The sequence below is a fragment of the Lampetra planeri genome, chromosome 8 (assembly GCF_965212315.1).
Source record: "Lampetra planeri chromosome 8, kcLamPlan1.2.h2, whole genome shotgun sequence".
NCBI lineage: Eukaryota > Metazoa > Chordata > Hyperoartia > Petromyzontiformes > Petromyzontidae > Lampetra > Lampetra planeri.
This window is the reverse complement of record NC_136114.1, coordinates 13,169,218-13,187,857: the sequence shown is the minus strand read 5'-3', so window position 1 is coordinate 13,187,857 and position 18,640 is coordinate 13,169,218. Positions and strand designations below refer to the sequence as shown.

At 42.0% G+C, this 18,640-nt stretch overlaps 1 protein-coding gene across 5 annotated transcripts in view; it reads right to left on the bottom strand.

Annotated features, from left to right (window-relative positions):
* AMBRA1 (autophagy and beclin 1 regulator 1) overlaps window positions 1-17,109 on the bottom strand; it is a 103,399-nt gene extending 86,290 nt beyond the window's left edge. For 2 of the 5 annotated variants that reach the window (XM_078597100.1, XM_078597101.1), the window contains exons 1-6: window positions 16,746-17,109; window positions 10,902-11,346; window positions 8,246-8,304; window positions 6,806-6,989; window positions 5,716-5,888; window positions 4,352-4,418 (exon numbers count right to left, since the gene is read on the bottom strand). In XM_078597100.1, coding sequence (XP_078453226.1) covers window positions 4,352-4,418; window positions 5,716-5,888; window positions 6,806-6,989; window positions 8,246-8,304; window positions 10,902-11,036 — 618 coding nt within the window. In that variant the 5' untranslated portion in view covers window positions 11,037-11,346; window positions 16,746-17,109. Of the gene's footprint in view, window positions 1-4,351; window positions 4,419-5,715; window positions 5,889-6,805; window positions 6,990-8,245; window positions 8,305-9,400; window positions 9,565-10,901; window positions 11,347-16,745 lie in introns of those variants that run through there. The other 3 variants (XM_078597097.1, XM_078597098.1, XM_078597099.1) reach the window with 2 other exon arrangements.
* Window positions 17,110-18,640: the final 1,531 nt, after the last annotated feature.

Below are 18,640 nucleotides of genomic sequence, written 5' to 3'. Positions count from 1 at the left end.
TTTCAAGACACCAGGATGAGCCTCATTTGCAAGAGTAACACGGGGCATTATTTTGCCAGTGGGGGGAGGGGGAATGATTACTATGTATGGCACAGATTGAGTAATTTGCGCGTCATTTTAAAATTTGGAAAATTTGGAAAATGACGCAGGCACACATTTGGCCTACTTTTGCGAATGACGTCGGGAGGGGAACTTTGACGTCGACTGTGGAAGCATACTATGGTGCACATTTGTACGGTCTATACACACGCAGTAATCACCAGGGTAGCCGTTGGATTCGAGCCGTGAACCTCTGCTCCAAGCGGTCAACGCACTACTTCTCGGCCACATCACTACCCATAATAATGCAAAATCAAGGCAATGCATAATCAAGTCATCATGCAAACATTAATATCGCCGGCATTATAATAACCAGTTACTAATCAGTATACTAAAGGACATTTCGATTTAAAGCTTTCGTGACTGCAGGGATTCATCTTCTTGGTTTTATTTTATTATTTCCCTTCTACGTGACTTTACCTAAAGGACATTCTTAAGAGATTATTCTTGACCGTGTTGCTTCAGGCAAACAAGTAAAACATTTTTAACTTCTATCGATGATCACGTACACGTAATACTTTCAACAAAACCTACATAGAAAAATAATAACCAAGATAGAGGATCAAAACCTATTTAAAAGGACATTCTCTGTTTAGTTTTTCATCTTGCTTCTTTAGTCTTTCTCTCCCTGGTTACCTCTCAATTATTTTCCTCTTTTACACGCATGGCACTCCAAGATGTTTTAGGGCACCTTAATAATCAAAATTATGATCAGACGAATGGATCTAAAGACAGACCTGGTTGTAATTCAACGCAAACGAGAAAGACACAAGAGCGCACAGGTAAAGTTGATTTTTCCAACTTTTGCAAATGTCTCCATATAAACCTACTGTCCACATCCCTCCACTTTCCTGACAGCACAATTTAGATGAATTAAAAAAATGTGTACCGCACTCAAAAAAAACATTAACATTTTAATATTCATCAAAAGATGCATCAATTCATGGGCGTGCAGACAGCACACGTTTTCGAAAATTGCAGCAGTGAAATCTGTGAATTGACTATAACAGATAAAACCCTTCTGTAGATGCTTTACTCCAATGACTATCCATCAATGAATAACTCCAATGTGAGCACTCTCCGGAACACATATTTACCTTTGTAGTTTTCTACTCAATTTAGCATATTAATTTCCTAAAATGAATTTATTTTACAGCAGATAAGTGTACTCACACGAAAGAAAAAACCTGCCAAGTATTTTGCATCATCTATCACCGACAAATTGCAAAAGCAAGATAAAAAAATAATGCGTTGTGCAAAACTGCCGTGCACAGTCCTTATCTACGTACATAAATCAATGCCTTATTTCCTTCAGTTTTCATCACAAGATAATTAAAACTTTTAAAATTCAACTGGAATAACACGAACAAAAAAGCCAACAAACTGAATGCGGCGCTGTACAGACTCGCAATTCAAACGACTATGCAACATTGCATAGAGTAGTATTACGCATCATGCAAGAGATGCAGTTACAAGGATGCAGAGAGGACACGAGACAGCCCGGCAAGTAAGGGTAAAAACTGCCAGTAGATACAAGTCTCTCTTGAGGTGGTGCGAGAGGCGGGAGAGTATTTTTACACAGCATTTATGCACTATGAAATCATTTTCGAAGCAAGTCAACCTGCAGAATGCCCCCGCCAGATACAAGGGCCAAATGAAATTTTTGCAACTTTTGACCTTGAGAGACTGGATCAAACATGGGTCACTGAGATGGGAGGACAATTCCCTTGCCACGCAAGTCTATTTTCAGCCCACGGCTCAAGATAAGCATGTGTAGATGCGTGCGCGTGTGTGTCTGGTTCCATTTCCGCTCGCGACCTTTGATTTTTTTACAAGTAAATTCAAGTATTGGCTGTAACAATCTAATTTCTTAAGACCGAGATCAGAGGCCGTGCAGGGGCAAAGCTCATTTTATTGAAAAATGAACATGAATAATTAAACACCATTGCAAAAAAGACAAGGCAGTTATTACCTTCTACACATCAAAATCTATTTTACAAAGGGCACTCTCCACCCATTTGAATACGCATGCCTGACACCATCTACATCCTTGCTCATATTTTTGCAAAGCTAATCAAATAAAGTAGACACACTGCCTTTATTAGATTTTTGTGTAATTTATCCTACTTGAGCGAATGTCATTAAGTTACAATTTGGCAAGAATAATATATTTAAATTTACGAAGCATGCTTAAGCTGCACAAACCTTCACTTTATTCAACAGTGGCTATGTTGGAACAAGTGGCTCGCAATCTGACAGATGCGAGTTCAAATCAAGGTGGAGGCTCAACTCGGCCCCATCATCCCTCAGGGGCTGATTAAGACTAAGGTACCACTTTGTGGAGATGTTAACGCTATGCTGTCCAAAGGGGACAAACAACAAAGATCCCCTATATAGCCTCAACAGACATTTGGGGCAAGTGCTGTTAGAGAGCACCTACGAAGGTCAGCACGGCGCACGAGCAGTGGATGGCCAGCACCACTTCTGGCAACCTTCGTCTCCCGAGAGGTGATGTTTATACACCGCACCAGGTAGCCATTTGAGGCTGTGTCGACCTAGGGGACGCCCAGGAGCAGTTCAGAAATCGTCATTGGTGTTGGCAGCTACACTACCGCCTCCCCATGGCCCCCGCCAAAGGAATGAGGAAATTCCACCACGGGCTCAAAGCTGTATACAGGAGATGCCCACTGCTTCAATGTTAATTTGAACAGGAAATCACTAAAGTTGACTTTTTTTTAGTAAAGAGCCTCGTCAATCTGATCTAGCAACTTCCCATCACGCCACGGTTCAAAAAGCCGCTCTAAACAATTGTGAGGACATGGCAGTGCAACTGTGTCAATGCCGCAGGGCAGCTTATGGTGGGTTACATAAGCACATTTGTGCAGCTAAGACAACACGTGAATACGCATGGGCACATAGCCCACCCCAATATACACCCCATAAATAATTATTTTAATTACCAAATTATAATCTGTGGCATTTAAAATTTAAATAACGGGAGCTCATCTGTTGCAAAGTGGCAAGCAACAGCACTACGTGATTATTTTAACAAACATTTTCAAAGGAAAATTTGCCAACCTTTCGCAACGCTAAAACACGACCTCGGCAACAGCAACTCGTGCACTTTAACGACAGACAATACTGCCCTCTATGGTTACAATACGAAGCTCTTGTTAAGCACAACAGCCCGTTAGAAATTCTATAAAGTGGCATAAGTCCATCCCAGCACTTCGCCGTTATCCATTACGGTTCTTGAGAGCTCGTAATAACTGCGTGTGTAAACACCCGTCGAGGCAAGAAATACATTAGAGTTGTCTGCTGTCGCCCGGCTTACCAGTCGCTTTGCTGTACCTATAAACAAAAACGCCAAATGCTTGGCATGTGCCACGAATGCATATGCCAAGTGCTGTATATGCAAATACACACAGGGAGGAAAAAAAACGGCATTATCTAAAATAAACAAAGGAGCACGGCACCACATGCTAACCACATGCTAACCACATGCTTGGGCTTTGCCAATGAGAGAAGGGCCTTGAATGAAGAGTGGTCGTAAATTTGTTTGGCAGCTGCTATGTGGGTTTCTAAACGGTGCCAGAAGGGGACTAAATTATCTATGTTTTGCCATTACAATCACTATCACTTAAAGTGAAATTGAGCTGCAAAGGACTCGTTTATTCATTGCTTGTTCGAACGTACACATTTGTCTCCTCTGACAAAATACCAGATTAAAATAGGCAAGTGCTGTACTTGTATCCAACTCGCAGGTTTGTGGATCGTCCAGCAATTATAGGTGAAAAGTTTCGAACACTGTTCCTACTATACCAATAGAAAGTTTGAATTAAGCATATAGAAGAGGCGACCCTTTCCCCGCATTCAGAATAACGCCCAGTGAAATCCTATCCCCGGAGTGTTCGAAACACACACACACTCGCCACCTAATTATGACACGGCCCTTTCCTTTACGGGAAAAAAACACAACTCTACCAAGTTTGATTCTGCGGCCCCATTCTGTCAACGTTACAAGAAACACATCACATTCCCCCAATGCTAATAAACGGATGTTCCAACTTCAAAGTTGAAGCAAAGAAGTGAATCTGTCATATGGCAGGCTTGGCTGAAGAAAAGCACGACAGGGTCTTCCCAAACAACATCCTTCTCTGGTGTTGCAAGAGAAATTGGAAGGTGAGCAACAGCTTCAAAGTGAGGCATCAAAAGAGCACGAATGCCAAGGCCAGGAACTTCTGCACCTCACCTGCTGATTGGAAGGGTTAACGATGGCCGTCAGCAGGTTCTGGCCGAGAGGGTCGAAACGCACCAATCTGCAAAGACGACGAGCAAAAAAAAAAAAGGTCAGCCATCGTCGCCGCAACCTCAGTCAAGACGAATATTCAATTCACACCGCTGGTATTTTTAGCTTCCGATACCATCAAAGAGCACTGCATCTTTGCCGACAGCAAAAAGTACTACTGCACACCCTCTTAAAGGCATTGTATATTATTGCGCTCGTCCAGCGCTGATCAAGGTCAAGACAAAAATGTGAAATGTCCTGCCTACAGCGAGATATCAGCCGCACTCTATTAACTTGTGCAAACAAGAAACCCACTGTTTTAGGCCCTTGAATATCAGTTTACGGGTATAACAAAAAAAATACATTATCGTTTCAGGACTGTTTAGTGTCCTGCCTGAAACCTTATAACACTTTCTAACTTTCATCTCCCTTTCCACGTCGCGGTTCGATACACAATTCATTTGCATTAGCCGCGTACACACTGTACTGTAATGTACTCGGGAAGGACTCCATGACATTCACATTTTGACCAGAGGCAAGAAGACCTTCTCGGGTTGCACATGCCCTCCCAATCAAATTGAATTTATGCTTAAAATCAGGCTTCATAACCTACAAAACCATTTAGGTTCAGAAATGTATTTCTCGGTTGGAAAGCCCAAGAGAACTCATCGGATTCCAATACATATGTTCCAATACGTATATTTTTTAAGTCAATATACAGCCTGTCATTTAAATAGACCACGTTTAACAATAGTTTTTCCTTCTTTAAATCATGAAAGTTCACCTGCAGCCTTAGAGAAAACAATGTCCTTCACACCACCGATATGGGTGCAAGAACACACAACAGATATTCTTATACAGCAGTTCTCATTTACCTCTATAATAAAAGTTTTACGGGCAATCCATCAATGCACAGCCCTCCTTTATCAATCCACTGTTGGATGTTGTGAATGGTCAGTGTTATATGACCATCCTTCACCACATTGGACAGTGAGGACTGGTAAAGGCAGGAAGCACAGACACGGGGGGCATAATGCATTTTTCTGCACTGCCTTCTGCTGGCCATAACGCAACCCCACAGCCTACAACACCTGTTATGCATGATACTCGACTAATTAGCAACTACCCTTGCTCGATCCTGCTTAGCTTCCAAATTTTGACGAAATCGGGCACATTCTGTGTGATATGATAGTAAGCAGTCCATCAGATCAAAATTACATGCCAAATATGTATCTCACTCATGCACTCTACTCAAGATTTTTTGGGTGTGGTTGTAGGTTATCGACAATCCGAGATATTTAAATGTGTTTATCGTGGCAAAGGCACACCGGACTCGCTCCATCTCATTGGCCGTCTTCACGACGGCGAAGGGCTCGGGGCGGCTCCAGTCCCAGAAGTGAATCTCATTGGCCGTGGCCACCACAAGCAGCTGCACCGTCGGGTGGAAGGCCAGCGACGCGATCGCCATGTTGTTCTCCGTGTACCAGCTCTCACTCCCGCCCTGTTTCCATTTCACGCAAAAGGAAACATTTTTCTTCTGAGAATTGAGAATTTTATTTTATTATGTATAATTTTCATTATTTTATTATTTCCCTTCTACGTGACTTCACCAAAAAAAACAAGAAGATGAATCTCTGCAGTAACCAAAGCTTTAAATCAAAAGGAAACATTTTATTTGGTGGGTTTTCGCAGCCACTCGTAATCCGACTGGTGAGGAGAGGCCTACTTTAAAAGTAAACAAAGGACAGAGAAAAAAAAATCGCCATATCAGCCTGAGGCTGCAGTGTTAACCGGCCACCCTCAGCTCTTGCAGCTAACAATATATTTTGCAGTTATCCCCATGGGACTCAGCATACTTGGGCAACCAGGAAGGCCAGGCAGTCATGTGCGGTCCTTCACAATTGTTCCCATTTCCCTGACTCAAGCAGATTGACGTATACGGCAACCGCTTTGGCGAAAGAAAACACTTAAAAGTACATATTCTGTGGGCATCCGGAGCTGAGAGGTCAGCACAAGGTTACATTGAGTTAATTTATACGTGAATAGGATTAGCGGTTCAGCCGCTGCAGCCACTCAGGAGTATAATAGGGAATCCACCCTTGTTCAAGGACAACACAAACATGTTTTACATCATTAACTGAACTAATAGTGGCAGCAGTGGACTTTTATTTTACCAGGTGTAAAACCCATTGAGAATGAAACTCTCTTTCCAAAGAGTGACTTGGATCAACAAATAACACCCAAAAAACACACATTGTAGGAGGGCACCATAACATCCCAAAACTAACAACAAAAAGATAACAAAAGAAAAAAACGTCAAGCAGATGATAATTTAAAGAGACTGGCCGAAGAAAAACCCAGAGGCACCAACCGCACGCCAACCCAGGAGCGGTAAATTTCTAGGAGACGGCAACTCACGTGCAGGTCCCAGATGCGGACCTCTCCGTCCAGGCATCCGGACGCGAGCAGCCCCTTGATAGACGGGTGGAAGGTGACGCACCACGGCGTGCGGCGGTGGCCCACCAGCGAGTGCGTGCACTGGCCCGTGTACACCTCTGTGATGTAGATGTTGTGATTCACGTGTGTCGATGCCATAAGACTCCTAGAACGACACAAGTGAATAGATATAGTTGAAAAGTTGGCATGAAATTGTACATTGGACAACAGAAACACTGACATTTTTTTCCTAAAACACAACGAAATCCAGAATTCCAACCTAGCGTGATACAACAAAATAGTTTCAACCATCATATCGTTCATTGCTGGACGAATGCCTCAGCGTCCTTCATCGTTCTGCGATGCAACAATCCACCCAGCACTGGCACACAAGCCGTTGCCATCGCTCTATTTCCTTGGTAGACATCCTTCTCAAAGGCGCGTTCCACGCCTTGGCTGCCACCGTCACTATTTTTTACCATCGGCCATCATCCCCATCCAGTGACAATGTCCTGCCCAGACGCACTTGAGTCTCTTAAGCCGAATTATGCTTATGACCTGCATTACATTCTCCACCTTCTGTATCTTATGTAAATAGCTTCGACCAGTGGAAAAAAATGGAGGGGTGGGGGTATGGGGAGGGGGAGGAAGGGGAACCTGAGGACATCATTTGGTCGCACAATCTCAGCCTGATCCAGCCAGTTTCTAAAGGGACTCGGCATCTAATTCCCAACCTAAGGAAGAACAAAAAGATACGGGGATCATATCTATTGAAAAATTACATCCCTACCAAAGTCAGAATTTAGTTTTAATATTGATAAAATATTACACACTTTTCTGAGAAAAAAATGTGTCTAAAAGCATTGTTGATTCTGGATTACCATGCCATCACATGGCTCTGTGTCACTTGAAGGGCAAGGCAGTTTAACAACCGCCGTAATGTGATTCTGAACATTTCAGATCCTGACGTGCAACACTGGACAAATATTGATAAATGTGAGTTTGTAGCATACATACGGTGAAGGATGTTCGTAATTGGAAACACTGCAACCATGGTAATTGGATGCGAATTGCATGGCTAGTTTGTCGTGCAAGCCAACTCCTGAGTGACATTTATGGTATCTGGTAACACGTGGCTTCTGCATGCTATCGGACAACAATAATTTATTACAGGATCACTTCCAGATTCAAAATATGCACTGTACCATCATTCTTGTCAACTCTTTGTTTGCATCGGTTAGGTTTTTTTATTTACCTTTATTGTGCTCCAAAACAAATTAAGACGTTGAAAGTTTGAAATTGGCTAGCATTAAACTATTACTCAGAAATAGATCGTGGCCAATATGCTCCCCGTCTACAAACCGCTGGCGTTACAATTAATTGTAACGACGGAGGGTAACGAAATTGAAAGTGTCAGCTCACCTGTCCGGGCTGAAGGCGAGCAGAAATGTCGATCGCGGACTGTCAGGCAGTTCCACTTTCTGCAAATAAATAACTTTTTTTATTAAATCTGTTAAGGAACAACACAATATTTGCATCATCATCGTCATCGTCGGTCATGATCAATCCACCGCTGTACGAAGGCCTCACACTCAAAGCCATCGCCATGATCCTGTGATGTAACAATCCACAGAGTAACTGCACATGTGCCTATTTTTATTTTGCATGCTAAACAGAATCCCAAAGAAGCATTTTTAAATACAAAGCTTGCATTTGAATTCCATACATCAACTTTTTATAAGGATTTATTTAATTTACACGAATTAAAAAAAATACAAGAATATTGGGTATGACAGTATTAATGGTGGTGTGAAATTAAAAATTACTTAAATAAGCATAGAGAAAACAAGCCGAAAGTACATTGCGGTGAGAATTCAAATATTTTGCAGATTTACTAGGGTAGTACAAATAAACTTGTGACTACATAGGCAGGAACCTCCAAAGCCAGCCAATGAGCAATACTGAGGTGTACCAAATAATTTTTTCTTTGAAAATTTTCCATCAGTCTCTACAAGACCCTAACAAAGCTTGTGCTTATAAATTGTAAATATATAACATACAACCAAGCAGCACAAGATGAAAGGTTATTTTTAGTTACAAAATAGTTAGAAATTTAAAAAACACCTGTTCTTCAAACTCTAGTCAATGGCCACAAATTATATATTCTTCAATGTGCACACACCACTGCCAAAAGCCAACATAAATCAAACACAGGTGGTGGTCAGCCAAGGTTACACATCTGGTATTTTGGTAGTTGGTTTATTGCTCTTACGCGGCAAATCTATTTGGAAGCACTGCTCATCTAAGTGGAAACAGTCTTCCCTATAGGGACTTAACAAGGGCATTTTAGCACCATAAATCCACCCTGCGCATTCCTGCAGTGACTACCATATAAAAGCACCAGCATGACAAAGGGTAAGCCCACAAAATGGCAAAACGCTGACCAATTAAGAACACGGAGTCATATCGGGCAATTATCCGAACAGCGAGCACAGCTTGTGCCGTTCAAACGGCATCGAAAAAAGCCGCGGCGATCGGCGAATAATCAAAAGCCCCCGCTCGCGATCCATCACGGACCGGCCGGCCGTGATGGATGTGCGTCACATGCAACGAGCTTTCCCGCAGAGCTACTCGGCATGCGGCGCACGCCCCTGCGCTGCCCTGGCCGCATGAGCGGCGTCGTTAACAATCAGCCCAGCGCAGCGGGACCCGCCGCCAGCCCCACGCTGTCCTCGCGCGCCCTCTCTGCACTCCGCAGCCAAGACGCAAAGCCCCCCCCCGCTCGACGGCTCAGATTTCCAAGCGATAAAAGTGTGGCCAATCACAATCCACTCAACCACCCTTTTTCTTATCAAAACAGTCAAACGTGGTGTGCCCAGAATTTGTTACTGAGAAACAAACATTCTACCGTTTGAGTGAGCGGGCTTTGTCCTGTTAAGTTGGAGATTGCAGTATTCCAGCTTCCAACTTAAGCACGCTTATTGCATTTACAAAGACAACACATGATCAACTCTGTACAATGCTGTAATAAAATACTGTATTATTATTTTTTCAGCTGGTATATGGTTAGGACTTTCAACACTGTTCAGTTTTTTTTCTTTAAACCAACAAAAAAAGCCTTAAATCACTCTTTGCCTAAAGCTATGCAGCTGGCACCAGATGGGACTTAAAACCCCATCCTATGACAAATAACCTACTACAGTGCCAACAGTTCAGCTGAGGTCAGGTCTTTACCCCGGACTGTATGTGTCAATTCATTTCCACTCACAAACACACTCTGGCACCTTTTCTCCCATGTGAGTCAGGCGGCTAACATTTGTTCGTGTAAATATTAACGATAATAAAGGGCATGAAGCAATTCGTCTAGGTTTTTATTAAATTCAGTACCGAATCATATTTAATATATAATACAAGATTAGCACACCCTGCATGTGCTCCCATGCAGTTAAGGTTACCCCATTCCTAAACGCATTGCACACTGAATTAATGTGGAAACTCCATGTTTATGAAAAGGGTCAAAGCAAGTCATGCTTTCTATATCAGTGAGCTGCAAACAGTGATATGCCCGTCTGGTCACGCAAGTCTGTGTCCGCACTTAACCTGCTGTAGTCTGACCTGGCTTGCCCAAAAAGAAAAACATAAGATCAGCAATGTGTTTGAGCTGAGACAAAATAGCTGAAAAAATTTACAATTTACATATCTTCCAAGTTGCTGTAAGAGACGAATTTACCAATTCCTAATTCCATTCAGGACAACAATAACACAAAACCGTTATCATTAACATCGTGTGTTTTTTACATTTAGTGCTATTTAGTTGAACAAAACTGTAATAAATAAGACTTCCCAGCCAGGAAAATCTCACAGCAGAAGTTTCATTTTATAATAAAACTGTCATTATCCAGTGAGAAGTAGCCTATGCAAGAGACATAATAAAAAAGTATATGTTGGGAATAATGGGAAAGCCAAAAAAAGTCTCACTTACAAACAATGCTCACAGACCATAGGGGGAGGGATACAGATGTTGGGTGGAACACAGGTGTTGGGGCGGAGGCGGGCATAGTGTGCTAGGAATTAGTACCTGGCTCTCCCACTGCATCTGGCAGGCCTTGTCCTCCGCCAGTTCCTCCAGGCCGCTGCGTGCCCCCATCCAACTGGCGCCCAGCTCACGCCCACTTAGGATTTGGACCGCATTTCTCCGCCGGCTGGGCCCCATCCTTGCCCGTCTGCTTGGCTGGCTGCCGCTGTGGCCACCTCTCCCGATGAAAATGAAGTTGGAAAATAAAAAATAAAAACCCAACACCTCTCCCTTACGGCCCCGTGTTCATGGAGAAGGCAAGCGGGTGTGTGGGACAGCCGTGAGTCAAATTAAATTGGTGCTCGAGCATGCCGGCATTGTCTCCGGAAGCGAAGGCGCAGCAGGAATTAGCGAGCGCCGCCACGAAGTCAGTGAAAATGGTCGGGGCAGCCACACTTGGACCGTTGGGCCGATGTCCCTCTCGCATGCTCCGCGCAGAGAACAGCACCTGAGCAAGGGGACGAAAATTAAAACACGCACAAAATGCATATAATATGAATGTGCACTCATGCCACAACTGCAGCAGACAGTGAAAAAGTAGCAGCTATGAGTTCCTCTAACTTTTATTCGAAATTCTTGATTTGAAGCTTTCGTGACTGCAGGAATCCATACTCTGGTTCTTTCGGCAAAGTCACGTAGATAGAAAACATAATAAATAACAATTGTATTCGAACGTTTTATATTGAATTTAAGCATAGACTCTAGCTTTACAATTATTAAAATCCTAAACCAAGGAATAATGGTTACTAAGATGCATTGGTACTTTATTATTGCGTCAAAATAAGAAGCCTTCACAGCACACAAAAATGGTGATACGATTCTCACAAGACTCAGCAAAATATCATAACAAAGCACTTCAGTAAAGCAGACTTCTTGTGTTCTGACCAGATAGAGAGGTAAAGAATTATTATGATGGAAGAGAGAACATTAACTAGCACTAAGGTTTGCTGTTTCAAAGCCTTATCCACACCAAATTATGAGCTATTGGTTCCAAAAAGCATGCGTCCCTTGGAGGGACATATATGGAATGATATATGTAGCATATTTTCAATGTGCTTACGTTAGATTTTTTTTTTAAATCCACTATGTTATTATATGCAGTGCTGCAAAGTTGTTTGCCATGTAAACCGTGTGTGCAATGAAAACAGAAAAAGGGAAAGCGAGACCCAATCAAATGTGTTGTATAAAGAATTATCCTTTACTGTGCCAATTCACTGTTTCTCTAACCCGTGCCACAAAATACGTGGAGCGACTCCATGAAAATGTGGATTTTTGCACAAGGTGTGTTGGGTGTTAAACTGTAGCGAGAAACAAACAATAATTCCACCGTGCATCAAACGTTACCTGAAGAGCACGTTGTCCTAAAGAAAACGCAGGCACCGTGTATAAACAAAAAAATAAGACTACAATCTCGAACGAGATGTAACCTTTGGTAAAATAAAATAAATCACCTTTAAGAATTACAATGGAACAGAAGATAAATGGCAGGGTGCATGTGAAAATAGTGTTTGCATGTTGTAATTTAATACATCCATGTACTACTCCCCGTTGACTTGGAAGAAACTAGGGCACTCTAATTTAGCGTGGACGAATGGTGCTCTGCATATGCAGTCACATGTACACAACAATCTTCTGCGCTTGACATAAGTGGTAAATGTAAAAAATTATGAACGCAAAAACATGTAAAGTAATATGACTTAAATACACGCATTAAGTTTAATGATATTATGACATTGTATTTTTAAGGATCAGAGGGAACAGTCTAATCACATTTATAAGTTACCATCATATAAAGTACATGGCAAGTACAAACAAATCACTATCCTGAAACACACCATTTGACGATACCAATATTGACTGAGAAATCAATACAAAAACCCGGAGCCAAAGCTATATATCAAGTGTTTAAAAGTGAAGACAAACACGTCTGCCTCCTTTACCAGCGATTTTGCATCTTGACTTCACCGGTAACAATGTTAAAAGTTAAATAAGTGGATCTCGTGCCATTTACGCAAGTGACTAGGAATACAGGAATGTGATGTGGCCTTAAAGCAATTTGTGGCGTGTTGGTCATGAGGTTTAACAAGCAGCTGCAGGTTGAGTAGCACACAACGATATGACCTGAGAAGCCCCCCAAAGACAGTTCCAATTACCTCAGGCAAGGTGCCTACAATGCAGGATGGGTTTCAGATACTGTATTGTGTATACACGGGGCACATGCCTCGCCGCAATGTCAAAGGCTACACCCCTCTGCCGGAGGTTGTCATATCTATTCTTAAAAAGTAGTGTCGAACAACACACCAAGGCACTCCGTGGCTTTCATTAGGTAATTTCAGGGCATGAAAAAAAACAATTGGGCTTTAGATGCAACTGCGGCTCATGGCAATATTATCGTTGCAACTTTTGAACTTTTCCTGAAAGCTTAACACTGAATTGATTTTATGACATCTATTCAACATCAGATAGGATAACGAGTAAATTCCGGTGTAACAACTATTTTCCAACATCTCACCCAACTACCAACTTTATTTTTGGATTAAACTCTTGATCTATTACATACTTAAATATAAATTTTAAAAGTGATTACTGCCCCCATCGATGTGGGGAAGGAAAACATTTTAACGTCCCCCCGAAAATTCTTATGCAGGAACCATAAATGTACCCATTTATAATAATAATGATACAAATGTTCAATTATAATGCACACAGCATTTGCTCACTCTCGAAAAGAGATGACTGAAGAGGTGTGAGGAAGCACAGACAAGCGGGAAGGCAGCCAGTCCTTGAGTCGGCACCAACCATAACCCAAGCTTTGCAGACAAAACCCACGCATATGAAGGGGGCAATGCTTTCCCATGCCATGAAACGGATGGAATCCACATTTTCTGTATCACCTTCTCCTGGCAAACCAGGGTATGGCACATCCATGCCCATGGGAAGGATGTTTTATGACATTTGTGTGATCCACCAAATCGGAGCCAGATTTTTTCCCATTCCTAGTTCCCAATTCAGTTGAAACACAAAGTGCTATGCAATCATAAACACGTGTTACATATTAATGTTGTAAATGCCACTAACTTTCTGTTCCATGTGTGATTTCCTTTTAACAATCCCACTCTTTCACACTTAAAGCTATGAGTTATTGCTGTGTAGGTTTTCGTGGCTGTGCTGTACAGTATATATGTTCCAAGCACATGGGGTAGAATATCAGACATTCTATCAAACAACACAAAGTATCACTGAATGAATGACCATTATTCACAAACCAGAAAGCTGTTTTCTTGGTACTTGAAATTTTTAGTACATTTCTTATCTTATTTAAATACAGATAATCAAGTTGGCTAACAAGTTTATACAGTAAATCAAACTGGCTTTAAAAAACCCACGAGCAATAACTTATTCTGGAAAAAGGCCTCCATATAGTCTAGCAATGAAACAATCAATATAGCTTCTGCACACAAGCTAAGATCTCTTATAACACAAACAACTGAAAACAGTGCTTAAATATTTTAACATGGCCCACTCTTACATACATAATTTAAAATAAAAAAATTATGAAAACAAAACATAAGTTGTAACTTTTGAAGGTTTAAATCTATATTTACTTATCTGTAAAAAAACATGTCTTTTTAGGCCAAGTAAACACAATTTAAATTGCAATAATACTGTAGGGGACATTTACCGAAAAAAAATATGTTTTTATTAGCTTAGATGATAAATAACACTAACAAAGATTTATGTTCCTGGGTAGTAAGTGTTATTTCCTAATTGCTTATGCCTCAAAAGTACAGAAAATGTCTATTATTCCCCACAAACTTTGCTTTTGTGATCAGGACACAAAAGCAAAGTTAATAATCCACTCCATTAATCACACTGTGTAACAAAAACATATTTTTGCTCCTGGGTAGTAAGTGTTATTTCCTATTATTTGGTTCTTTGGGTAAAGTCACGTAGATAGAATAAAAAAAAAGTGAATGAAAATAAAAAATAATAAAATACTAATGTATTTCGTAATTGCTTATGCCTCAAAAGTACAGAAAATGTATATTATTCCCCACAAACTTTGCTTTTGTGACCAGGACAGTGATATTTTAAATTTACCTATTTTCAATGAGAAAACGTGTGCATGTGTATTTCGTTCACATAAAGTCCTGATAACAAAAGCAAAGTTTGTGGGGATTAGGCATTACCAATTAAAAAAAAATAACACTTAGTACCCAGGAACAAAAATTGTGTTACATAGTGTAATCAAATACCTTATTCCATTATCAAAATGTGTACAATCAGTTCGAGAACAACACACCGTGTTTCAAATGAAACAAGTCTTTTCTTTACCAAACGAAATACATACTTTTGATTTAAAGCTTTCGTGACTGCAGGGATTCATATTCTTGGTTACACATTTTATTTTAGAATCTATCTGCCGGGGCAGTCGTGCCTGAAGACTACTTTTCTTACCGCACATCTGCAGAAACAAGCAGTCGTGGCCTTTTATAAATGGCTATGTTCAACAGGCTAATACAGCATCGTTGAACATATGACACCATAACAAATATACGTACGACTTATAAACGTCTACTGTCCGTTTAATGTTGTTACAGCACCAAGGGCAATAAATTACCACACATTAATACCAATAACGCGTTAACAAAACTTAATCAAACACACACATATGCAAACAAACTTACATTAAAGTACATGAACATAAATAAAAACTAATTAATGCAAAATATTCACAATCCATTACTGAATGCATCTGGACTAGATGTTTAAAGTAATATAAGAAGGCTGCTTATTTCCACCCCCCCACCAACACGCCGCTCTAAATAAAGAGCGGGTTGAAGTAGTAGACATAAAGGTAGAATAACAAGAAACGACAACAACGTTGCGAGTGCAGTTAAAGCTCTCGAATAAAGTTTGTCACGAGATGCTGCTAAGCCTAACAACATGTGTTACAGGGGGTCCACGTGAGATGCATTGCAGTATTTCATAATCATCAACCATGATCAGTCCACTGCTGGATGATCTCCCCAAGCCGACATTCCCGTGATGTAATCCCACACTTAGGCCCTCTATACAAGGCAATTACATCGCTCCGTCTCTCTGGTGGACGAGTTCCATTCCTTGGCTGCCACTCCCCATCGTTACTAATAACCACAGGCAATCGTCCCTTCCAGTATGATCTCTTTTGTAAGGCTCAGTTAAAACAACCCCACGAGGCAACAGCGGTGGCTAACATTGTCGAAGTTGATTCCGTGTACAGTGCCGTACTTTATTTCCCCGTTGGGTTATGGCCACCACGGACCATTTAACGTCCCCTCTACAACAGACGGGCCAGATATATTTGATGACATACACGTTACCGTACCTTCATCAGCAGCAATAATGAGGAATCATGGCGATTACAAGGACAACAACCGGTCGACTCAGAAACTATCTGCGATTGCTCAGCAGTGATCTGCGAAGGAACCCAACCCATCATGACCATTATCGCCCAGCAACCATCGCGCTGATAGCACAAGTATATTCACAGGCGCTCTGTGTGTTAACGGTACTTTAAGCAAAATCATATGACGACGCTGGTGACTATTGTAATAATTATATCAACGCGTAATGATCAAGACAGCAAGAGACGGACCCTAACGCCATAGACGCCGCGTCTGCGGCCTAAGGCCGCAGGCTTCTCCCTCCCACCACCACCACCACCCCCCGTAACAAACCCCAAAACCCAAGCAAGCTTCTACCGCTCCCCTCCTCGGTCTCCACACACACACACACACAGAACAACAAATACCTCACAAACGAAAGAAACTCGCGGTAGAATAAAAAAATAAAACTCTCTCGTACCTGTATCCAGCGTCTCCAAGGGCCCAACTCCCTGGGCCCGCGGCGCAGCGCCGCTCGCTTGGATCACCGCCACCGTCGTCTAACGCGGCCGACGCAACGAGCCGTGGTCGTCGCCTCCGTCTCTCGCCGCTCGTGAGAAAAAATGTCTCGCGGGTTTCTCTTTTATCTTGTTCGTCTCCGAGCTCCGCGTCTCTAGCCCCGAGTCTCGCTGTTTCGTCTCTCGCGATGGGCGGACGCGGCGCTAGGCGAGGAGCGGCCCCGCTCGCCGCTCTGCCCCCGTGTCGGCCCGGCCAGACGACCCAGACCAGAGCAGTGGACAGAGTCGATCGAGAGTCAAAATTCTCCCCCCAACTGCTGCTGCTGCCGATGATGCCGCCTGGCTGCAGTCAGAGCGACGATCGATTGGTCGAGTCTGGTTCCGTGCGTGAACGGCATAATCGATTAATGTACGCGCGTGGCCATCGATTATTTCGTCAGTGAACTTAACACGATTTTTTTGGGGTCTTTCAGTTAAAGCCATGTCGATAGAATAGAAATAAATAATGAAAATAATTATATCACGACGTTTCGATCGCAACACAAGTAATCGTCATCAGGTGAACAATATAGCGGGAGAGCTGCTGGGAATATCTGTCAATATTTAAACTTAACAGCATTCATCAATAACATCGGACGCGGTGATTGACCTTCATCGGAATAAAACACTTTTTTTAAGGCGATATTTCGGACAATGACCCATCTTCATAACAAAAAAAATCATAGCATTTGTTTGGTGTGTCATAGTGTTAGTATTTGCTTCGAATGACCATTGTCCGAAACGTCGCCTATTATATATTTAGAAGTGTTATTGATGAATGTGTTGAAGTGTTTTAATGTACATACTGCATATAATTGTCCTTGTGCATCACGACCAACGCGGTACCACTCGATTGTCAGTGTCTTCGATTTACGGTGACAATTCATGCACAGCATGTGTCGGGATGGATTATCGCGCGCACGATTACGGAGTCGCGTTACGATTCTGCGCCTTCTGCGCTGCCATTCCAATCGATCAATTGTCTCAATTCCGTTACGATTCCATTGCCAATCGATTAGTTCAACACTGCTCCACGCGTGTCCGCCAGGCGTACCGCGCGCGGATGGGATCACGCATTTCACAAACACAGGGCACGTGTCTTCTTGGTTCTTTCGGTAAAGTCACGTAGAAGGGAAGTAATAAAATAATAAAAATAAAACATAATAAAACAATTATCACGACGTTTCGGCCACAACGCAAGCAGCCGTCCTCAGGTGAAAACCAGGTATGTCGAGGCGACGCTGTCGCCTGAGGACGGCTGCTTGCGTTGTGGCCGAAACGTCGTGAGAATTGTTTTATTATGTTTAATTTTTATTATTTCCCTTCTACGTGACTTTACCGAAAGAACCAAGAAGATGAATCCCTGCAGTCACGAAAGCTTTAAATCGAAACAGGGCACGTGTTTATCGCTGGCAAAGCAAACGCCTCCACGACGATGATCAATGATGCTGCTGGTTGCAAGCATCAGCGAAACATCGACGGAGTAAATCGTAAATTGTGTGGACTTGCACTCTCACACGCCGGCGTGCTTGAAGTGCTCTAGTCATAAGTTGGCACTTTCTGTACGCGTTGACAAAGCTTATACGAATTGGCCTCGTCGGGTGGAGGTGGGTGTACGACACATTTAACTTTAAATATTGACTTAAAGCTGCAGGAATTTATATTCTTTGGGTTTTTATTTTTATTATTTTTTCTATCTACGTGGCTTTACCGAAATAATTCTAGATTATTAATATTAATTTAGTTTTCACAATTTAATTATTATTTTCACCTACGTGACTTTACCAAAAGAACCAAAGAGTATTTACCGAAATAACCA